Here is a 22,520-nt window from a genome sequence, read left to right on the forward strand (position 1 = left end):
CCCCCAGTTCCCCACAGACACTGGGATGGGGTCATTGATCCTGATGGGGACTGGGATGGGGGTGAATCCGATGGGGACGGGGACACGGATCCTGAGGGCGAGGAGGACGATGACAGCGCCCGGGGTTGGGGTGACCCGGAGCCCCAGACGCTGTGGGGACAGGGACCCTGATGTCACCCCAACACCCCAAAGCCCGTGTGGCTCATGCAAAGCAACCAGTGCCTCCCAGTTCCTCCCAGTTCCTCCCAGCACCTCCAGGCTCTGCCTGTGCCGCTGCCTTCGAAGCTGTGCTGCTTTGGGATGAATTGAGGGGAACTGGGAGGGACTGGGAGAGAAATCAGATGGGACTGGGAGTCACTGGGAGAGTCTGCAAGGGGGAATGGGAGCACTGGGAGGGACTGAGAGGGAGGAAAGGGGAACTGGGGGGGACGGGGAGAGAACTCAGGTGGAACTGGGAGGGGGAATGGGGGAACTGGAGTGACTGGGAGGGGGAATGGGGGTCATTGGGAGAGGCTGCAAGGTGGAATGTGAGCACTGAGAGGGACCGAGGGGGAATGGGGGCACTGGAGTGGACTGGGAGGGGCTGGGAGAGAACTCAGATGGAACTGGGAGGGGGAAGGGGCACGCTGGAGGGACTGGGGTGGAATGGGGGCACTGGGATAGAACCGAGAGCAAACTGGGAGGCACTGGGATGGGGCTTTAGGAGGCACTGAGCCACGCTGGAAAGCACTGGGTTGTACTGGTAGTTCCTTGGAGCCCAGAGGGCCACGTCCATGCCGCGAGGTCCCATCCCCTGGGTGCCACCTGCTCAGGTGTCCCCGTGCCCCTCGGGCAGCGGCTCCAGGCGCAGCCACAGCCCGTCCTGGGCGCGCAGGACGAGCTCCGACTTGGGGCGCGGGGGCCTCTCCGGGTCCAGCCGCACGACGAATTTCGCCACCGTCAGGGCCACCACGACCTTCATCTCGGCCACCGCGAAGCTCTGCCCGATGCAGCTCCTGCCACCGCCCCCCGGTCACCGCGCGGAGAGGCCGGGGACCCCCCAGAGCCCTCCCCGGGGGGGCTGCGGGATGGAGCAACCTCCCCAAAACGTGGAGCTGTCCCCGTGACACCCGGCGTCGCGGCTCGGGGACACCCGCCCGCCCTTGAGAGGATGAGGTGGCACTGGAGGACGTTCCCGTCCCCATCACGACTCACCTGGGGCCCGCGGAGAAGGGGATGAAGGCAAACGGGGACCGATTCTGGCTGTTCTCCGGGCTGAACCTCAACGGGTCGAAGACCTGAGGTGACACGGGTGACCCCAACGATCATCTTATTGTCCCTACGCGTGGCGACGGGGACATCTCATCGTCCCGAGGTGACGCCAAGAGGTTCGACCTGCGGCTCGGGCCAGAGGTCCGGGTTGTGGTGAGTCCCGTAGATGCTCAGCAGGCAGATGATCCCTGGTGGGATGGAAGCGGCTGCTTAGGGGCAGGGGACGAGGAGGGTTGGGGACGCGGGGGACGCCTCGAGCCGCACCCTTGGGGACGACGCGTCCGTCCCGTGTGGCGACGTCCTGGGAGCAGCGGCGCGAGATGGCGGTGACGGGCGGGTGCAGGCGCAGGCTCTCCTTGATGCACATGGTGGTGAAGGGCAGCCGGGACAGGTCCTCCCTGTTTTAAGGGACGTTGGCTCCGCGTCCCCCAGGCCGGTGACCAAGAGGTGACACGGAGACCTCTCACCATTCGATCTCGTCAACCTGGCGGCCCCGGAGGAGCTCCTGGACCTCCTGGCGGCACCGCTCCTGGTAGTCGGGGTGCCTGGCGAGGTTGTAGAGCAGCCAAGCCAACCCACTGGCCGTGGTGTCGTGGCCTGTGGGGACGCGGGGTGAGCAGGGGGGACACGCGAGGACCCTCCTCCGGGGGCACCCGGTGGCCTCACCCTCGAACATGAAGGTGTCGGCCTCGGCCGCGATGTCCTCGTCCGACAGGGAGTTGCCGGCCTCGTCCTGCAGGGGTGAGAACGGCAGCCAGGGGCTCGCTGGGGCCACCACCTGATGGCCAACGTTCCCCGTGGCCACCACTGTCCCCTTGGCCACCAACCTACAGCCAACCTTCCCCGTGGCCACCACCATCCTCCTGTGGCCACCAACCTACAGCCAACCTTCCCCGTGGCCACCACCATCCTCCTGTGGCCACCACCCTACAGCCAACGTTCCCCGTGGCCACCACCATCCTGTGGCCACCACCATCCTCCTGTGGCCACCACCCTACAGCCAACGTTCCTCTTGGCCACCACCATCCTCCTTCGGCCACCATCCCGTGTCCAACCTTCCTCATGGCCCCCTCTATCCCCTCGGCCCCCACCCAGCACCACCTTAGCGAGCAGGAGCAGGTCGATGAAGTCCAGGCTGCGTCCCCGCTGGCCGCCCAGGTGGCCGAGGCGGCTCAGGGCCCGGCGCCGGCGCTGCACCACGGCGGCCGTGAAGCCGTGGACGACGCCGCAGGCTCGCGAGAAGCGGCGCCCGTCGGCCGAGAGCCGGTAGAGCCACGGCAGGTGGTGGAGCAGCCGCTGCTGCCGTCGCACCACCAGGGCGCTCAGCTCCAGGATGGCCTTGATGTACTCGCTGGGCTCCCTGGGGGGCAACAGGGACCACTGGGGCGGCCACCAAGGGCCACCGGGGAGTGGCCACCACCCCCTGGTCGTGGTGGGATTCAGGGAGGTGACAGCAGGACGTGTGGGACCAGGGTGAGGGGACACCAGGGTGAGGATTCAGAGAGCTGGTGGGGGATCCTGATGGAAGGTGGAGCTGGAATAAGGGGGGACACCAGGAGGGACGGAGCTGGGGGGACTCGGTGCCACTGTAGAGATGGTGACGACCTTGATGGGTTCAAAGCCGAAGAGGGACCCCGGTTGGGGGCTAAAACCTGGGGTCAGGGTGGGATGGGGACGCGTCCGGGGGGACCCTGGGAGGTGACAGGGGGACGCTCACTCCTGGCAGTGGCTCTCGTGGCTGAAGATGCACTTCTGGAGCGTGTCCAGGGTGAGCAGGCTGAGATGCTCCAGCACCTCCAGCCCCACCGGGCCCCCGGCCGCCCGCGACGCCGCTCGCCACTTGGCCTGGGGGGGAGAGGGGGCAGGTGAGGGGGGAGCCAGGTGAGGGGGGACCCAGGTGAGGGGGGACCCGGGTGCAGGTTGGGGTCTGGAGGGAGGTCAGGGTCTAGGTGAAGGGATCTGCAGGAGGGTCGGGGTCTGGTGAGGATTGGGATGTGGATAAGGGCTGGGGTCTGGATGAAGGGGTCTGGATGAAGGTTGGAGTCTGGTTGAAGGGATTTGGATGAAGGGATCTGGATGAGGATCAGGGTCTAGTTGAAGGGATCTGGATGAGGATTGGAGTCTGGATGAAGGGATTTGGATGAAGATTGGTGTGGATGAGGGTCAGATCTGGATGAAGGGATTTGGATGAAGGTCGGGGTCTGGATGAGGGTTGGGGTCTGGATGAAGGGATCTGGATGAGGATCGGGGTCCGGGTGAGGGTCGGGGTCCAGGTGAAGGGGTTTGGTTCCATCCGTGGGTCGGGGTCTGGTTCTCACGTGCATGACGCGGGTGCTCTGGTTGAAGATGCCGACGTAGGACTTGACGAGGTCCCCGTGGAACGCGGGGGTCAGCAGGCGCCGGTGCCGCCTCCACTTGTCCCCGTGGCTCAGCAGGAGCCCGTCCCCTGCGCGGGACACGCGGCTCCAGCCCCGGGACACCCCTGGGTGCCACCCCCACCCCTCAGGTCACCCCGAACCCCCACTCACCCAGCCAGGGCTTGAGGAACCCGTAGAAGAACTGGTCCTTGGGGGCGACAGAGGCTGCGAGAGAGGCGAGAGGCAGCTGGAGGCCACCGAGGTGGCCTCAGGTCCCCTCAGGGGTCTCATGCAGGGACATCAGGTCCCCTCAGGGGTCCCTGGGGAGAAGGGACACCCCCATTTGCACCCACAACCACCACGATGTGGGGTTTGGGTGCAACCCGGCCACCCAACTGGCCACGGTGACGTCTCTGGTGGCCCTCAGGGACAGGTTGGTGGCCACCATGGGGTGGTCATTGGAGCCCTCACTGGGGTGACCTTCCCAAAGACCCTCAGAGTTGGGTTGGTGACCACCAGGATGGGTTTGTGAGTGACCAGAGCCGCCGTGGGACACCTCGGGGCTGGGTCGGTGACCCTCGTGTCCTACCTGAGGCCATCAGGATGGGCCGGAGGGTGTCGGGGTGGAAGAGGCGCAGGACGGGCAGCCAGGGGGTGACCCACCAGAGGCAGCCGCGCCCGTACCGGGTCACCAGCTCCACCACCTGCCGCAGACCCTCCTCCGAGCTCTTGGCCTGCGCCGCGGGCACCAGGGTCAGGGACATCCCTGTCCCCAGACCATGAACAGCCTTGGGGACCTCCCTGTCCCCAGCTCATGGCCGGTCATGGGGACACCTTTGTCCCCAGGACCATGAACAACCTTGGGGACAACTCCTAGATGCCACCATCCTGTCCCTGCCCCCCCCAGGTGCCACCACCCTGTCCCTGTCCCAGGTGCCACTCTCTGTCCCTTCCTCCTCCCCAGGTGCCACCACCCTGCCACTCCTGTCCTCCCAGGTGCCACTCCTGTCCCCCCAGGTGCCACCCCTTGTCCCTCTTGTCCCCAGGTGTGTCCCCCTGTCCCCCCCGGTGCCACCATCCTGTCCCTTTTCCCCCCTGGTGCCACCCCTGTCTCTCCTGTCCCCCCCAGGTGTCCCCCCTTGTCCCTGCTCCCTCCCAGGTGCCACCCCTGCCCCTCCTGTCCCCACAGAGATGCCACCCTTGTCCCTTCTGTCCCCCCAAGTGTCCCCCCCTTGTCCCTGCCATCCCCAGATGTGACTCCTTGTCCCCCCAGGTGCCACCTCTTGTCCTTGTTTCCCCCCCAGGTGCCACCTCCTGTCCCTGTTCCCCCCCCAGGTGCCACCCTGTCCCCCTGAGGTGCCCCCCCTTGTCCCTCCTGTCCCCCCGGGTGTCCCTGTCCCCTCACCATGCCGCAGTGTCCCAGTGCCCAGTTGCGCCAGGGCGGCCGTGGGAAGCGGCTCAGGGCGTCCCGGGCGCGGGTGACGGTCACCAAGTGTCCCCAGAGCCCCCGCAGCAGCAGGGCCAGCAGCAGGGCCACCGCGGCCACCAGGGCCCCGGGCCCCGACATGGCTGGGGACGAAGGTCCCTGCGGCGTCACGTGGCCCCACGGAGGGTGGCACCAGGCGTGTCCTGCCGGCCTCACGCCCCAACGGGTCCTGGTGGCATCGTCCCCTGCCTTGTCCTTGTGATTTTGTCCCCCCACAAGGGTCCTGGTGGCTTTATCCCTTCACGTGGGTCCTGGTGGCATCATCCCCTGCCTTGTCCTGGTGTCCTCGTCCCCTCGTGTGTCCAGGCGGGACCATCCCTTGGCATGTGTCCGGGTGGCCTCGTCCCCTCGCGTGGGTCCTGGTGGCTTCATCTTTCTTGGGGGTCCTGGTGGCACCATCTCCTGCCTTGTCCTGGTGTCACACGCGTGCACCTCCCTCCACCCGGCTGGACACACGTGTCCGGCCTCCGGGGCCGAAGTCCAGCAGGGGCTGCGGGAACAGCCATGACCCTCCTGCTGCTGCTCCTGGCGCTGAGCGTCTGCGCCGGCACCGACACAGGTAAGGGACACGCCACCACACGCCACCACACGCCACCACACGCCACCACATGCCACCACACGCCACCACATGCCACCACACGGCACCGACCACCTGGCCTGATGGGCTACAACACGCCTCGGCATGCATCCACACGCCACGACACGCTACATCAGGCTATGACGTGCTAGAACACGCTGGGACACACCACAACGTGCAAGAACACACCACAACACGCCAGAGAACACGCCACAGCACCTCATTTGCTTTTGGGGGGGGACATTTCCCCTTCTTTGGTTACTGTCCCCTCGCTTTGGGTGCTTTTCCTCTGCTTTTTGGGTGCTTTTGCACCATTTCTAGGCATTTTTACCTTTCCTGGGTGCATTTTTACCTTTTTTTGGTGCATTTTTACCTTTTTTGGTGCATTTTTACCTTTTTTGGGTGCATTTGCCCCTTTTTGGCTGCTTTTGCCCTTTTTTGGTGGTGAATTTGCCCATTTCTAGGTGCATTCACCGCGGGTTTTGGTGCATTTACCCATTTCTGGGGACATTTGCTCTGGTTTCGGGTGCATTCACCCTGTTTTGGGTGCATTTGCCCTGTTTTTTGGTGCATTTCCTCATTTCTGGCTGCATTTGCTCTGTTCTGGGTGCATTCCCCCTGGTTTTGGGTTCATTCACCCTGGTTTCGGGTGCATTTGCTCTGGTTTCGAGTGCATTTGCTCTGGTTTGGGGTGCATTCGCCCTGTTTTGGGGTGCGTTTGCTCATTTCTGGCTGCATTTGCTCTGGTTCTGGGTACATTTGCTCTGGTTTCGGGTGCATTCGCCTTGTTTTGATGTTCATTTGCTCATTTCTGGCTGCATTTGCTCTGTTCTGGGCGCTAGTTTCCGTTTCAGCTGCGTTCGTCCTATGTTGGGTCCTTCCACCCTTTTTGGAGGGGTCCCTCCATCCTTTTTTTGGGTCCACCCACCTTGTGCATCCTTCGACCTTTCCCTTCAGCCCCCGCTCCCTGATTTGGGGCCATTCTCTCTATTTTTGGTGCCTTCCCCCTCGTTTTGGTGCCATCCGGGTACCAGGATCCTCCCCCACCGGTGGCTCCTGGATCCCCATCCCCATCCCCTCCAGGTCTCTTGCCGCGCTCCATGGATTCGGTGGTTGGGATCGTGGAGGCCCTCGAGTCGGCGGATGCCGGCGTCGCGGTGCCGGCTCTGGCGCGGTCGCTGGGCTCCTGCGGGACCCCGACGTGCCGCTCGGTGCTTGGAGACCCTCCCGACGTGCCCCCAGCCCCATCGGCTCTCGGCCACGAGCAGCGGCTGCTCCTCTCCCGGCTCCTCCACCCCGATCCCGGCGTCGTCCTGGCCCCCGACGGCTCCAGCGTCGCCCTCGGCCCCCTCTTCGCGGGCCTCGAGGTTGGTCTCGAGCGGGCGTCGGGGAGGCTCAACCGCTCCACCGACCCCCCCCTCGACGCCCTCTTGGCCGTCACCCTCTCGGAGGCTTTGGCCACGTCCTTCCTCGCGGCTCGCGGCGGCGACCGCGCCGCCCTGGGCCCCGGCGGCTGCTGGGACGACGTGGAGAACCCCCAGAACTACTCCCTGCGGGGACCCTCGTCGCTCGTCCCCGAGGCCGTCGCCAACGGGGCGATGGACGGGGTGCTGCTGGGCGCCCGGCTAGCCCGCGCGCCCGTCCCGCTCGCCGAGCTGCTCCGGGGCTACTACGGGACGGGCAACAGCACCGAGAAGGGGCGGCCGCCCAGCAGCTACCGGCGGAGAGATTTTGGGGGGCTGGTGGGGCCGGAGAAGCTGGAGGAGGAGGTGGTGGCGACGCTGAGGCTGCTGCGGGACCTGCCGACCAGCCGGGAGCTCCTGGAGGACGTGGGGCCGGAGGAGCTCGTGGCCATCGCTCATCGAGCCGCGCGGGACTTCATGGAGCTCTACGTGGGTACGGAGGTGGCACCGGGTCTTGGTGTCACATCTTCCCTCCCAAATTGGGTGGGAGAGGAGAACCCGCGGGTCTGGGGTCCCCGGTGTCACCCCAGGTGGGGCTGGAGGGTTCCAAACTGGGAGGGTCAGCGGGTGACGTGTGGCCTGGGGTGGTCGGAGACCATCAGGTGCTGTGGATGGACACCTGTGGGTCTCCTGGAGGGACACCAGCACGTCCCCAGGAGGTGGAGGGACAGCACCGTGTCCCCTGCACGGACACACACGGGTCCCCTGGGTGGACACCAACGTGTCCCCTGGATGACTGTCACCATGTCCTGTGGATTAACGGTCATGGATCTCCTAGATGGACACCAACGCGTCCCCTAGATGGACGCTGCTGTGTCCCCGAGGTGGTTGTCCTTGGATGGACACCACCACATCCCTCGGATAACGGGTCCCTGGAAGTTGCTTTGTCCACTAGCTGGACACCGGTGTAGCCCCAGGTGGTGGTCCTGGGCCTGATGCCCCCATGTCCCCAGCGAAGGGACCCCCTGAGAGATGCTCCTCACCCCTGGGACGAGGACACCCCAGCAGGACAGTCCCACGTTCTTCACCACGCGGTTCCTCAGCGGGGAAGATGCTTCAAGACCCCAAGGTCCCCATGGGACCAGGCAGATCCTCTTGTCCCACCTCCTCCTTCCCTCGCAGCGTGTCCGGCCATCGTCCCGCGCTGCATGTGGGGCGCCCGTCCCTACCGGGGCTCCCCGACGCTCTTGACCCTCCCTCTGGACTCCGTCTACATCCACCACACGCTCGTTCCCAGCGCCCCATGCCGCAGCTTCTCCTCCTGCGCCCGCGCCCTGCGCTCCATCCAGCGGTTCCACCAGGACGTCCGCGGCTGGGACGACATCGGCTACAGGTGAGACCCCACCTGGAGCCACCGCGGCCCCCGATCTCCATCTCCTGGGGGCCTCAGGTTAACCCCAGGTGCTCGCAGCTTCGTGGTGGGGTCCGACGGGTACCTGTACCAAGGCCGGGGGTGGCACTGGGTTGGAGCCCACACCAAGGGCTACAACAGCAGAGGTTACGGCGTGGGCTACGTCGGAGACTTCTCGACCGCCTCGCCGGACGCCGACGCCCTCGCCCTGGTGCGGGACGGGCTCCTGCCCTGCGCCGTGAGCACTGGGCGGCTCCACCACAACCACACGGTCCGCGGGCACCGCCAGATGGGTCGCACCGACTGCCCCGGCAACTCCCTCTTCCAAGAGATCGAGACCTGGCACGGCTTCCAGGTGAGCTCCGAGCCGCAGAGCATCTCCAGGGCTTGGAGATCTGGGGTCTGGTGGGAGTGGGAGGTGATGCTGGGGCTGGTTTCTTCTCTCCTCTGCAGTGAGAACCTGGTCTGGATGAGCCCTGGTCCATGGCTGGTGGCCGCAGGGATGCTGGTGCTGGTCCAGATGATCCCTGGTCCATGGATGGTGGCCCCAGCCTGGATGGACCCAGGTCCAGATGGACACCAGCCCAGCAGATGCCAACCCAGATGGCCCCGGGTCCAGAGGGACCCCAGCCCAGATGGACCCTGCCCCCCCCCCACTGGCCCACAGACCATCTTGGTAGCCCCAGACGATGAGAAATAACCTTGCAATAAAGCCCGTGCCAGGCCAGCAGCTCTGGGTGGTGCTTGGAGACCAAGGGGGAAACTGAGGCACGGGGTAGGGGTGGCCGTGGGGGAGGGATGAAGGTGCCCAGGAGCTGCTGTGGGGCTCGGGGCGGCGACACACGCGTGTGTGTGTGTTGGGACCACGAAGAACCCGCCTGGCAGACCCCCCCGAGCTGGGCACCGACCCCCGAGGTCGAGCATCCGACCTTGTCGAGGCGCCCACGTCTCCCCAGCCTCCCCAGCTGCCGCTTCCCGCCCCCGTTCACTCTGAAACCTAATGATGGCGCTCGGGGTGGATGCGATTGCAAGCGAGCAAGACGGGTTGGCCCGACGTGGTTCATCTTCTCGACGCGTGGGGCAGAGGCGGAGGCGAGGGTGTGACTGAAACTCCTGCTGGGTCACATGGGGAAGCCACCACGGGAACCCGCGCGGCGGCCGGAGGCCCAGGTACCGCGGGGAGGGGGCTCCACGGGGCTGGTGGCACCTCAGGGCGACGATCCAGCTTCTGGGGGGACGGGGAAGCACCCCCTGATGGTGCTGAGATGATGGAGCGGAGGTGGGGACCCCAAAACGCCTTCGATTCCACCCAAAACGGGGTTTGGCCGCCCCAGATCGGGGGGCGGTGAAGCCACCGAGGGGTCAAAGCCACCGGAGGAGGTCGTGGGGACAACCAGCCCTGTCCAGGCTGGCACGGGGGCCCCTCGGGGTGCTGGGGGGTCCCCAGGGCCTGGGCTCCCGGGAGGAAACGCGGTGACGGCGCGAGGGGAAACGCGGCGGAAGCTTCTGGGCTCCTCGGGGTGAGGGGGGCCCGGGTGTCACCGGGTCCTGGCGCTGCCGACCCAGCCGGATCCACGGGGAAGGACAGGGACGGGGGGTCAGTGGGGAGCGTTGGCATCTACAGGGAGGGGGTCTCTCCAGGGAAAGGGGCACCAGGAGATGGGGTCACCTGGAGATGAGGTCACCTCCATGGACAAGGGCACCTGGAGATGGTGACACCTGGAGATGGGGTCACCTGGAGATGAGGTCACCTCCATGGACAAGGGCACCTGGAGATGGGGACACTAGGAGGTGGGGTCACCTGGAGATGGGGTCACCCCCAGGAGTAAAGGCACCTGGAGATGGGGACACCAGGAGATGGGGGACACCTCCATGGACAAGGGCACCTGGAGATGGTGACACCTGGAGATGGGGTCACCTCCATGGGCAGGGATACCTGGAGACGGGGACACCAGGAGATGGGGTCACCTGGAGATGGGGTCACCTCCATGGGCAGAGGCACCTGGAGATGGGGACACCGGGAGATGTGGACACCAGGAGATGGGGGACACCTCCATGGACAAGGGCACCTGGAGATGGGGACACCTGGAGATGGGGTCACCTCCATGAGCAGGGACACCAGGAGATGGGGACACCAGGAGATGGGGTCACCTCCATGAGCAGAGGCACCTGGAGATGGGGACACTGGCAGATGGGGGCACCAGGAGATGGGGGACACCTCCATGGACAAGGGCACCTGGCTATTTGGCACCAGGAGATGGAGGTTCCAGCTGATGTGGCTCCTGCCCGTCCCACAGATGGAGCTGGAGAAGCCGCCACTGGCTCCTGAGGCCCCAACTCTCCTCAAGACCTACAAGTGGAGGACGGCGGCGGCCCCCGTGGGCGACCGGGACGAGCGTGGAGCTGGGTCCCCGGGCAGCCGGCGCTGGACACGCCTGCAGGGCTGGAAACGCTCCTACAGCCACCCCGAGGCCCACGGCCCCGACGAGCCCAGCCCGGGGGCACCCAAGGCCACCACCCGCCGCTCCCTCTTCCAAAGGGCCTTCTCGACCCCCTCCAAGGGGACCAAGGAGGCGCGGGGACCCGAGGGGGGCAAGGCCACCTTGCAGAGGTACCTGCGCTCCATGGCCAAGAGGAAGGGACACGCCGAGAGCGGAGCCAGGGCTGAGCCCCACGACGCCGCTCCCGGTGGGTCGGGGCGAAGGTGAAGGTCGAGGGTGGGTTGAGGGGGGTTGGGGGACAAGGGGTGGTGGGTGGGGATGGTGGGTGATGGGTTTGGGGTGATGGGTGGTGGGTCATGATGATGGACGATGAGTGATGATGATGAGTGATGGGTTTGGAGTGATAAATGGTGGATCATGATGATGGGTGATGGGTTTGGGGTGCTGGGGGAGGACGAGTGATGGGTTTGGGGTGATAGATGGTGAGTGATGATGATGGGTGATGGATTTGGGGTGATGGGTGGTGGGTCATGATGATGGACGATGAGTGATGATGATGAGTGATGGGTTGGGGGTGATGAGTGGGTTGTAGGTGATGATGATGATGGATGAAGAGTTGGGGGCTCTTGGATGGTGGGAAATCGAAACAGGCAGTGATCCAGGATGCAGCGGGTGACACGTGGTGGGATGGGGGTGGCGGGTGATCCTGGGAGGTGGTGGATGGTGGACCTTGGGGGCTCAGGATCTGGCCAGGCTTCATGGAGTTGAGGAGGGTCCTGCTGGGGGCACCTGTGGATGCCGGACGGCCGGGTCCCACCTGGCCCCAGGTCCTTCTCCTGCCTACAAGGTGTCCTGGTCCCTGTGTGTCCCCAGCACGGGGCTTGGTGGCCCCGCAGGGAGCGGTGCCAGCCCCTCCAGCACCTGGATCTGGCAGAACCGGCTCCACCAGGGCCACCCACGGGGCAGGGAAGCCACCCAGGGCTGTCCTCACCCGGCACGGCTGTGGGTGGCACAGCCACACGTCCTTCGGTGATGCCACCGCGGCTGTGGCACGGCCACCACGCACACGGCGTCACCAGAACCAAGGGCGCATCTCCTTGGGCTCACAGCCCCCAGCATCACCCACCCACGGTGGCATCTCCACATCCTCGTGTCCCCCGGCATCATTGCAGCCATGGTGGCATCTCCCTGGCCTCATGTCCCAGCGAGGTGGTGACCACCCCACGTCCCCCCTGCTCTTCCCCCCAGCGACGTCGCCCTCCCCGCAGCCTCCGGCGCCCGACGCGGCCGTGTGGGACGTCTCCAACTTCTCCCTGGTGGACGGGCACCTGGTCCTGGTGGCCCTGGACGAGGAGGTGAGACGAGGGGCTGCGGCGGGAGCCGGGGCGGGCGCTGGGGACACCCACCCTGACCCCTCGCTGCCTCCAGGCTCCGGGCCGCGCCGGGAACCGCAGCGGGAGCTGCAGCAGCGACGGGTCCAGCCTGCGGCCGGCGGGCAGGCAGCGCGACCACGGTGAGAGAGCTCGAACCGCGATGGGGACAGGGGACAAGGGGTGGGAGGGTGGGGAGCACGAGCCATGAACCATGAACCATGTGCCAGCCCTGTTCAAGGTCTTTATCAACGACCTGGATGGAGGCATCGAGGGCACCCTGAGAGAGTTTGGGGGTGACACTGAGCCGGGTGGATCTGCTGGAGGGTTTGAGGTTCTCCAGAGGGATCTGAGCTGGTTGGATCCATGGGCTGAGACCAAGGGGAGGAGGTTGGAGCAGGACCTTGGGGCACAACGACCCTGGGCAGCTCCAGCCTAGGAGAAGTCTGGCCGGATGCACAATGCACCATGCGCCAGGCCCCTCTCCACGCTTTGTTCCGTGCCCCCTGACCCCCACAAGCCCCACATGGTGCCCCACATGGTGCTCCATCCCCTGCCCCACACCCTGCCCCACACTGAGCCGCCCGCAGGAAGCTCCTCGCGCCGTCCCCGCTTCCTCTGGCGAGCGATAACGGCTTTCGGCTTCCTCCCTGCACCCCACGGCGGCACTGGGGACACAGGATGAGTCCCTCTCCTCCTCTGCACCCGTTCATAGAATCAGAGAATCACAGAATCACCAGGTTGGAAAGGACCCACCAGATCATGAGTCCAACCGTCCCCATCGATCACTAACCCGTGTCCCTCAGCTCCTCGTCCACCCGGCCCTCAAACCCCTCCAGGGCAGGTGACCCAACCCCCTCCCTGTCCCAGGGCCCAGGGCCCCTTTCCAGGAAAGATTCCATCCTGCTGTCCATGCGGAGCCTCCCCTGGTGGAGCTTGAGGCCGTTCCCTCTCGGCCTGGCCCCTGGCCCTGGGGAGAAGAGCCCAGCTCCCTCCTCTCCACAAGCTCCTTCTAGGAAGCCTCTTGGGGTCGAGGTGGCTCCGAGATGCTGGTATCCAGCCCTCCATCCTTCTCCCACCCGTGGTCGATGGTTCTTGGAAGGGGTGGGAGCTGGGGGTCCCCGGAGCTGAGCTCCTCGGTGCCGCTGCCCCCCAGACCTGGTCACGGAGGAAAGAAGCCCCCGCGGTGCCGCCAGGAGCCCCGAAAGCGAGAGCTCGTCCACCTCGCAGTTCGGCAACGTCAAGGTGGGGACCCCCCAGCCCCGACCCCTCGGCCGAGGGGGCTCAACCCCACCCGGGGTTGACCCGGGGGTGTCATCTCCTCACCCCACTCAGGGCTTGTTGTGGAAGAGGCTCCGGGAACGCAAAGGTCGCGGTGGCCCCAAAGCCGAGACGGTCCCCGAGGGCGAGAGGTGGGTCTCGGTGGGGCTGGGGGGCGCGGGGGGTGCTCGGGGGGCGCCCCATGGAGGGTCTCGTGTCCCCACAGGGTCCCCAGCCGGAGCGGGTCACGGGAGTCGCTGGGGCCACCGCCGAGCGCGGCCGAGCTGGATCTCACCGGGGACAACGTGGTGGTGCGGCCGGTGCACGGCAGCATCGTGGGAGAGAGGTTCTGCTTCCAGGTAACAGGGTCGGGGCTTGGGGGGACCCGGAGGCGCCCCGAGGGGACCAGGAGGGGTTCCCAGAGCACCCCCAGGGCACCCCAGACCCCGTCCTCGTCCCCAGATCATCACGGGTGAGGGCAGCCGAGCCTTCGGGTGCGCGTCCCTGGCCGAGCGCGACCGCTGGATCGAGAACCTGCGCCGAGCCGCGAGGCCCAACAAGGTGGGACCACAGGGACATCATGGGGACATCCATGGGGCACCCTGGGACACCCCTGGGACACCTTGGGACACCGTGGGACACACCTGGGACACCTTGGGATACCCCGGGGACATCCAAGGACACCGTAGGGCACCCTGGGACACCCCAGGACACCCCAAGGCACCCTGGAACACCCATGGGACATCCCTGGGACACCCCAGGACACCCTGGGACATCATGGGGACATCCAATGGACACCCTGGGATACCCTGGGACACCTTGGGATACCCCGGGGAACACATGGGGCAGCTTGGGACACCCCTGGGACATCCAGGGACACCCCAAGGCACCCTGGAAAACCCCTGGGACACCCAAAGCCCCCTGTCCCCTTATGTCCTGCTGTCCCCCGCAGGGTCTGGTTGTCCCCTCATGTCCCCTCCTGCCCCCCATGTCCTCCCTAGTCCCCATTCTCCCCCTGCCCGCGTTCCCCGTTGCCCACCACAGCCCATCCCCCCGAATCCCCCGCAACGTCCCCACTGTCCCCAACCCCAACAGGACAACTGCGAGCGGCTGGAGCTGGCGCTGAGCCTGTGGGTCTACGAGGCGCGGGACCTGCCCCCTCGCCGGCGTCTCCGGTGCCACCTGCACCTGGACGGGACCCTCTTCGCCCGCACCACGGCCAAGGCGGCCGGCGCGGAGGGCGAGCTCTTCTGGGGGGAGCTCTTCCAGCTGGCGGCTCTGCCGCGGGCGCAGTCCCTCACCCTCTCCCTGTGCCACGACGACCACCCCGGGCACCCGGTGGCCTCGGTCACCGTCCCCTTGGCCGAGTTTGCGGGCGCCCGGCAGCCCCTGGAGCGCTGGTACCCGCTGAGCGGTGCCGGGGGAGGCGAGCGGGTGCCGGCGCTGAGGCTGCGTGGCCGCTACCGCGAGGTGCGGGTCCTGCCCATCGTGCGCTACAAGGAGCTGGCCGAGTTCATCACCTTCCACTACCGGGAGCTGTGTGCCCGGCTGGAGCCCGGCATCGCCGTGCGGCACAAGGAGGAGCTGGCCGGGGCGCTGGTCCGCGTCCTGCAGAGCACCGGGAAGGCCAAGGTGGAGCCGGTGCCGGCCACGGGGAGGGCGGAGGGATGGGGGCTGCCTGGGGTGGTTGGGGTGGGATGGGCAGCACGGCTTGGGGTATCCGGAGAGCTTGGGGGGGATGAGATGACTTGGATTGGGATGGATGAGTTGGGTTGGGTTGAGTTGGGATGGAATGAGACAAAGGGATGAGTTGGGATGGAATTAGTTGGGATGAGATGGATGAGTTGAGTTGGAATGGAATGAGATGGAGGGGGCGAGTTGGGTTGGAATGGGATGGATTGGTTGGGATGGAATGAGATGGATGAGCCGGGTTGGGGTGGAATGGAATGGTTTGAGTTGGAATGGAATGAGACAGGGGGGATGAGTTGGGTTGGAATTAGTTGGAAGGAGATGGATGAGTTGGGTTGGGATGGAACGGGTTGTGTTGGGTTGGAATGGGCTGGACTGGATGAGTTGGGTTGGGCAACGCGGTTCAGGGGAGGCCCAGGAGGTCCTGGCGTTTCCCAGGATGGGTTGGTGGAGGCTGTTTGGAGCCTCGGGTTCGTGCCGTGCCCTTCAAACACACCCACCCCGCAGTCCTTCCTCGTCGACCTCGGCGTGGCCGAGCTGGATCGCTTCGATGACCGCGAGGCACTGATCTTCCGCGAGAACACGCTGGCCACCAAGGCCATCGACGAGTACATGAAGCTAGTGGGGGGCAAGTACCTCCAGGACACGCTGGGTACGTCTGAACCTTACAGGTGGGACGTTACGGGCAGTTACGGGGTGGAGGACGTCCTGGACGTGACGTTCTAGGGCGCTACAGGGTGTGATGAGGGCCAGGGTGTGACGGGGCTGGAGGACATCTCCAAGACGTCCGTGGGGATGAGGTGGTGGCTGATTGGTCGCCGTACGGGGTGTCTCTCGGTGTCCAGGGGAGGTGGTGGCCCAGCTCTGCGCCTCGGATGATTCCTGTGAGGTCGATCCCAGCAAATGCTCCAGCCTCGACCTCTCCGACAACCGGAACAACCTGCGGCAGGTCTGCGAGGAGACCTTCCAGCGCATCGCGGCGTCCTGCGAGTGAGGAGCAGCCCCCGCGTGGGGATGGGGGGGGACTTGGGGGGGGTCACAGGGCGTGGAGGTGGGAACCAGCACCAGGAGAACCCGGGACACGCCTGGAGATGGACACGGGGATGGAATTGAGGATGGGAATGAGCAGGAGGACGGGCATCGGCACCTGGAGGGGCACGGGGACACCAGGAAGGACCCAGCTTGGGGACAGGGATGGGCTCCGTCCTTGGGGTGGACGTGAGAAGGAGCACCAGGGAGGACAGGCGGACAACCTTGGGGACAGACATGGGGACAGGGACCATCCTTGGGATGGGCGTGAGAATGAGCACCAGGAATGACTCAAGACCAAGCTTGGGGACAGACGCGAGGGACGAGAATTGTGAGATGCACGTGGGGATGGGCACCAGGGAGAACCTGGGGACAGAGACGTGGGGATGGAGCCCGCTGGTGGGATGAACATGGAGATGGAGCACCAGGAAGGACCCCGGGTTGGACGCAGGAGCCAGCAGAGTCGCGGTGGGCACCATCGTGGTGGCACGTGGCGAGGGGTCCAGGGCCACTCACCCAGCACCCACCGGAGCGTTTCTCCCGGCAGCAACTTCCCGGCGGAGCTGGGCGAGGTCTTCTCCGCCTGGCAGGAGGAGTGCCGGGCGCGGGGCAAGGCGCCCATCGGGCAGCGCCTGGTCTCGGCCTCCCTCTTCTTGAGGTTCCTCTGCCCGGCCATCATGTCCCCCAGCCTCTTCGGCCTCGTGCAGGAGTACCCAGGCGAGGCCACCGCCCGCACCCTCACCCTGGTCGCCAAGGTCATCCAGAACTTGGCCAACTTCACCACGTACGTCACGGCTCCGGCACCGGCGGGGAGGGACAACGCTACGGGGAGGCCGTGGGGCGGGAGGACATCTCCTACGTGCCGTGTGGCGTGTGGCGTGGACAGTCTCGGGGCAGCGGAGTCGTCCCCGACACTCCACGGAGCAGCGAGGGGGTCCCCTACGTGCCCTGGTGCATCAGGGACGTCTACATGCCATGAACCGGCCACGTGGCGGTAGAGAACATCACTGCATGCGTGGGATTGACGTGTCCCACCAGCAGAACCATGCAGGTCGTGGTCCAAGAACTTGGTGACGTCCTCACCCATGTCCTGGCATGTAGACAGGGACATCGTGATGATTTGGTCCCTCGTCCTGGAGGTTGTGGGGCTCATGGCCAAGGTGGTGGCCCAAGTCATTGCCCCAGGTAACCAGACCTCGTGGTCTCCAGGTTTGGAGAGAAGGAAGCCTACATGGGCTTCATGAACGAGTTCTTGGAGCACAACTGGAGCCCCATGAGCGCCTTCCTGCAGAGCGTGGCCAACCCCGAGAGCTGCGTCCACATGGTCACCTACGACGGCTACGTGGACCTGGCTCTGGAGCTCGCCACGCTCCACCTGCTCCTCTGCGACATCTTCTCCGGCTTGGACCAGGTGCCAGCACCCAGGGGCAGCCAGCAGGACTGGCCACCTCCTCATCTCCACACCCAGAGCTGGCATCCACTGCCCCATGGACGCACCCACCCCAGAGACACCTGCTGTCTCCATAATTTCTGGGTTTTGTCCCGACAGGCCACCCAGCAGGAGCTGGAGCCCCTTCCCACCATCCTCACGGCCATCAGGGAAGGGACCCCTGTCCCCGTCTCTGTCCGGCTCAGCTCCACCACGGAGAGAAGGTACCAGTGGGTGGGCTGGGATGATGGTGGAGGTGTTGGACCAAGAGGAGCCTTGGTAGAAGGGTTGGGCTTGGGATGTTTCCAGTCTTGGTTGGGTCCAAGGTGACTCTGGTCCAGACTGAGTTTGGGGTAACTGGTCCCAGTTGGGTTCAGGGGGTGATTTTGGTCCCTGATGGGTCCAGTGGATGGTTGCAATCCACACCAGGGATGCTTCTGGTCCCAGTTCATGAGGGTTCTGGGTTGGGTTGGGACTGGGGGACACCTCTGGTCCAGGTGCGATCCAGAAGATGTTTCTGGTCCCAGACGGGTTATGTGGGTGTATCTGGTCTTGGTCAGGTTCAGCGTGGTTCTGGTCCCAGCTGGGTTTGAGGGGCTCCAGGTCCACATTGGGTTCAGGAGATGGTTCTGATCCCAATGAGGTTTGGGATCCCTCAGGTCCTGGTTGGCTCCAGGGTGGTTCTGCTCCTCCTGGGTCTGGCCCCACACCAGTACCCGGCCGTTCCATCACTCCCCACCTCTCCCAGCCCAGCCGAGAGCTTCAAACCCGGCTTCGTGCCACCACGGGACCTGAGCAAGCACAGCCCCCTCCTCAAGAGCCAGTCCCTCACGAGCATCCGCCGCGGCCGGGGCCGAGAAGATGGAGCAGAACCAGAGCCGCCACCGTCCCCACCGCCCAGCCGGGAACGCCGCAACGTGCAGCGCACGCAGAGCGTGCCGGCACAGAGCAAAGCCTCGCGGCGCCTGCCCCAGCCCGGCAGCGCCGAGCACGCGGCAGATCCACCGGCTGAGGACAACCCGGCGTCTCTCAGCGCCCGCGACACCCAGGTGAGTGACGGCAGCCGCCGCGCAGCCATCGGGCTCCGAGACGCTGGTGCTCACGGGTTCTTCAGTGCCGTAGGGTCGCGGGAAGCTGCGGGTGTCGGCGTCGCTGCCATCGGGCTCCGAGACGCTGGTGCTCACGGGTTCTCTGGTGCCGTAGGGTCGCGGGAAGCTGCGGGTGTCGGCGTCGCTGCCGCGCAAGTCGACGGTGCCGTGGCAGCGCTACGTGGAGCAGGCGGTGGCCGCGCAGGGCGAGCTCTACGCCTTCCGCCCCTTGGAGAAGGTAACGTCGGGGTCGGCGGCAACCGAAGCCACCTTGAGGGTGCCCCGGTGACTCTCCCCGTCCTCGTCCCCCTCCAGCACGGGCGGCTGCTCGAGGCCGTGAGGAAGGAGGTGGCGGAGAACCGGGAGAAGCTGCGGCTGGTGGAGACGAGGACGAGCGAGGTGGAGACGCAGCAGCGGGGGCTGCAGCACGAGCAGGACCAGCAGCGCCAGCACCTGGAGCGGCTGCAGCAGTTGCTGGACGAGGCCAACGCCCGCGCGGCCAACCTGGGGGCCAGGTAGGGGTGGAGCGGGTGTCCCACACCTGTGGGTGCCCCAGACCCATTGGATGTCCCAAACCACCGGGTGCTCCAAACCAGTCGGTTCTTCAAACCCATGAGTGACCCAAACCAGTGGTTGCCCCAAACCAGTAGATGTCTTAAACCAGTGGTTGCCCCAAACCACTAGGTATCTCAAGCCAGTGGATACCCCAAACCAGTAGGTGTCTCAAACCAGTGGGTGCCCCAAACCAGTAGGTGTCTCAAGCCAGTGGGTGCCCCAAACCAGTAGGTGTCTCAAACCAGTGGGTGCCCCAAGTTAATGGGTGTCCCAATCCGTTGGGTGCCCCACCAGCGAGTCTCTCGGCTCATCCCCAACCCAATCAGGTTGACGGCGGCCGAGGGCACCAGGAAGAAAGACCTGGAGAGGCTGAAGAGCAGCGAGGAGAAGGGCCGGGAACTGGTAAGAGCTGGGATGCGGGGGCACCCCCGGGGGACAGAGGGACCGGGGGGAGCTGACGTGTCCCCCCACAGGAGAGACGCCTCTCGGCGCTGGAGAAGGAGCAGCTGGAGCTGCGCGGGACCATCACCCAGGCCTTGGGCCTCCCCGGGAGGAGGGGACGGCGGCCGCCGGCGCAGGGTTGGGATGACGGTGGGGACGATGCTCAGGCCACCAGCGTGTGACCGGTTGCCCTGATGTCCCCCATGTGTCCCTGGAGAACTCGCCACCGTCTCCAGGGTCTCCCCGCAGGGCGTTTGATCCTGACCTGGTGGGTTCTCCCAATGAACAGTGTTGGTGTCACCACCACAAGGTGCTTGGTTGCCTCCTGCTGCCCCCAGGGGCTCTGTCCCCAATCTCATCGTGTCCCCAAGAGCCGAGGGACATGCCAGGACCTGGGGCAGTGGCAGGGGGGACAAGGCCACAGGGGAACATCACGGGGACCATCGCGCTGGTGGTGGGGGTGGCAGAGCCATGGGGACCCGGAGGTGACCCCTGGGGGAGTGACAGAGACCTCAGGGCCGTGGGGACCCTTGGGGACACTTTGGGGGTGGCAGGACCATGGGGACACACATGGGGACCCCTTGGGACAGGGCCTGGGGACACGGGGGAGGGCAGGGACACGAGGTCCCCTCTGTGGGGACCCTCTGGGGAGGTCACAGCCGTGGGGACACTCAGGGTAGGGCCACGGGGACACGAGGTCCCCTCCAGGGGACCCTCTGGGGAGGTCACAGCCGTGGGGACACTGGGGGACAGGCCACGGGGACACGAGGTCCCCTCCAGGGGACCCTCTGGGGAGGTCACAGCCACGGGGACACTTGAGGGCCGCGGGACCCCTCTCCCAATCCCACGCAGACCTTCCACCCACCCAAACACCCTCCCAAGATGGCCGCGCGGCGCCGCCGTCGCTCTCTGATGACGCCAGCCCCCCCGCGCCTCTTCCCCAACCCCTCCTGGAAGGTCGCCGCGCTTCCTTTCCCTTCCCGAGCACTTCGCGCCGCACCCAAGATGGCGGCGGCGCCGCGACGCTGACGTCACCCGGCGCGCGCCTCGGGGCGCAGGGCGGCGGCGGCGGCCGCTCCGGCGGGGCGGGAGGGCGGGAGCGCGCGCGCGCGCGGCGGGGTCGGCGGGGCCCAAGATGGCGGCGGCGGCGACAACGACAGAAGCGGCCGAAGCGGCGCCGGGACCCCGTTCGGCTCCTTCAAGATGTCGTCGGAGGCCCGGTCGCGCCCGGCGTGACGTGTTCAGGCCCCGCCGGCGGGAGGGGGGCGGGGGAGCGGCCCGAGCGGAGCAGGAGGCGGCGGCGGCGGCGGCGGGAGCGGCCGGGCCCCCGGGGCGAGAGTTAAAGGGACCATGGCCCCGGCGGGGCGGGGGCCGCAGCCGCAGCCGCAACCGGGCAGGAGGCGGCGCTGAGGAGGAGCCCGGAGGGACCGGGCCCGGGGGACCGAGGGGGTGAGTGACCGGGAACGGGGGGTGAGGGACCGGGGGGATGAGGGAGAGGAGGGACCGGGACCGAGGGGGTGAGTGACCGGGAACGGGGGGGTAGGGAGGGACCGGGACCGAGGGGGGAAAAGGAGGGACCGGGAGAGCGGGGAAGAGTGACCGAGACCTGCGGGGTGGGGGGACCGGAGGTGGAAAGGAGTAACCGGGACCGTGACCGGGAGACCGAGGGGGTGAGGGACCGGGGGGATGGGGGGATAAACGATCCAGCGTTCGGTGCTGGGGAACCGAGGGGGGGAGTGACCGGGACCGGGAGGGGGGACGGAGGGAGGAGGGGGGACGGTCACCAGTGCCGGGGGGGTCAGTGCCCGGGGAGGGGGGACAGAGCAGAACCGGGACCGGGACGGGGGGGTGGGCTGAGTGCCTGGGGCCGGCGGAGGCGTTGACACCCCCCCGGGTTTGGGGGGGACCCAGGGTCAGAGGTGACCAGGGGGACCCAGGGGTTTGGGGGGGACCCAGGGTCAGAGGTGACCGGGGGGACCCAGGGGTTTGGGGGGGACCCAGGGTCAGAGGTGACTGGGGGGACCCAGGGGTTTGGGGGGGACCCAGGGTCAGAGGTGACTGGGGGGACCCAGGGTCAGAGGTGACCAGGGGGACCCAGGGGTTTGGGGGGACCCCCAGGGTCAGAGGTGACCTGAGGAGGGGGGACAACCTGGAGACTGAGGTGAAGGGGGGCGCATGGGACACCCAGGTGTTCAGGGGGGTCCCAGATGTTTTGGGGGGACACAGCCGAGTGTCTGGGGGGGGCAGGGTCTGAGGTGACCTGGGGGGGGGTGGGGGACAGGCTTTTTGGGGGGGTTGCCCAGGGTTTGAGGTAACCGAGGGGAGACCCAAGCATCTGGGGGGGGACCCAGGGCATGAGGAAACCTGAGTGGGGGAGACAAGGTGTTTGGTGGGGGGATCAGAGATTTGAGGGGGTCTGAGATAATTGGGGGGGTTCCCAGGTGTCTGGGGGGGGTGTCTGTGCTGGGGGGGGACACCCAGGTGTCGGGGGGGGACACCCGGTACCGGTCGGCACTGGATTCGGGATCCACCGTCTGGGAACGGGGGGTGAGATGGATCTGGACCCGCACTAACGCTTCCCCTCAGCCCTTCCGGCACCGGTTCCTGTGCCGGTAGAACCTCAACCGAGCTCGTTAACGGGTGTTAATTAGAGACCTGGTGAGGGGTGACCCCCAAATCTCCACTGGGAGCTTTTTCTCTCCATCCCGCACCAGCCCCGGTGCTGGGAGCCGC

The 22,520-nt window shown here is 66.3% G+C and overlaps 5 protein-coding genes across 7 annotated transcripts in view; 3 read left to right on the forward strand and 2 right to left on the reverse strand.

The window, feature by feature from the left end:
• EIF3G (eukaryotic translation initiation factor 3 subunit G) overlaps positions 1-17,554 on the reverse strand; it is a 74,109-nt gene extending 56,555 nt beyond the window's left edge. Inside the window, exon 1 of the mRNA XM_069881578.1 lies at positions 17,551-17,554. The gene's annotated coding sequence lies outside the window, so the exon portion shown is untranslated. The remainder of the gene's footprint in view (positions 1-17,550) is intronic.
• On the reverse strand, positions 736-5,184 carry LOC138734026 (cytochrome P450 4F3-like). The gene is made up of 12 exons (XM_069881572.1): positions 5,014-5,184; positions 4,198-4,342; positions 3,780-3,833; positions 3,570-3,697; positions 2,969-3,096; positions 2,353-2,611; positions 1,918-1,984; positions 1,719-1,848; positions 1,516-1,649; positions 1,375-1,439; positions 1,195-1,277; positions 736-995 (listed from the first exon to the last, which is right to left on the reverse strand). Exons 1-12 carry the CDS (start codon positions 5,173-5,175, stop codon positions 809-811), a joined length of 1,542 nt encoding a protein of 513 aa, XP_069737673.1. The 5' UTR covers positions 5,176-5,184; the 3' UTR covers positions 736-808.
• Positions 5,599-9,204, forward strand: PGLYRP2 (peptidoglycan recognition protein 2). The gene is made up of 5 exons (XM_069881546.1): positions 5,599-5,653; positions 6,755-7,567; positions 8,257-8,467; positions 8,546-8,840; positions 8,939-9,204. Exons 1-5 carry the CDS (start codon positions 5,599-5,601, stop codon positions 8,939-8,941), a joined length of 1,377 nt encoding a protein of 458 aa, XP_069737647.1. The 3' UTR covers positions 8,942-9,204.
• Positions 9,613-20,011, forward strand: RASAL3 (RAS protein activator like 3). Its single transcript, XM_069881559.1, has 19 exons — positions 9,613-9,655; positions 10,783-11,173; positions 12,175-12,281; positions 12,355-12,439; positions 13,453-13,541; positions 13,632-13,708; positions 13,783-13,915; positions 14,019-14,117; positions 14,652-15,188; positions 15,753-15,897; positions 16,091-16,235; positions 16,822-17,058; positions 17,484-17,685; positions 17,824-17,927; positions 18,452-18,752; positions 18,907-19,029; positions 19,107-19,306; positions 19,673-19,748; positions 19,820-20,011. Exons 2-19 carry the CDS (start codon positions 10,783-10,785, stop codon positions 19,967-19,969), a joined length of 3,201 nt encoding a protein of 1,066 aa, XP_069737660.1. The 5' UTR covers positions 9,613-9,655; the 3' UTR covers positions 19,970-20,011.
• A 905-nt stretch (positions 20,012-20,916) lies between these two features.
• Positions 20,917-22,520, forward strand: part of WIZ (WIZ zinc finger) — a 32,326-nt gene continuing 30,722 nt past the window's right edge. For all 3 annotated transcript variants that reach the window (XM_069881550.1, XM_069881552.1, XM_069881551.1), the window contains exon 1: positions 20,917-21,236. In XM_069881550.1, the coding sequence (XP_069737651.1) occupies positions 20,923-21,236 (314 nt within the window). In that variant the 5' untranslated portion in view covers positions 20,917-20,922. The remainder of the gene's footprint in view (positions 21,237-22,520) is intronic.

Source organism: Phaenicophaeus curvirostris, unplaced genomic scaffold, assembly GCF_032191515.1.
Source record: "Phaenicophaeus curvirostris isolate KB17595 unplaced genomic scaffold, BPBGC_Pcur_1.0 scaffold_51, whole genome shotgun sequence".
Taxonomy (NCBI): domain Eukaryota; kingdom Metazoa; phylum Chordata; class Aves; order Cuculiformes; family Cuculidae; genus Phaenicophaeus; species Phaenicophaeus curvirostris.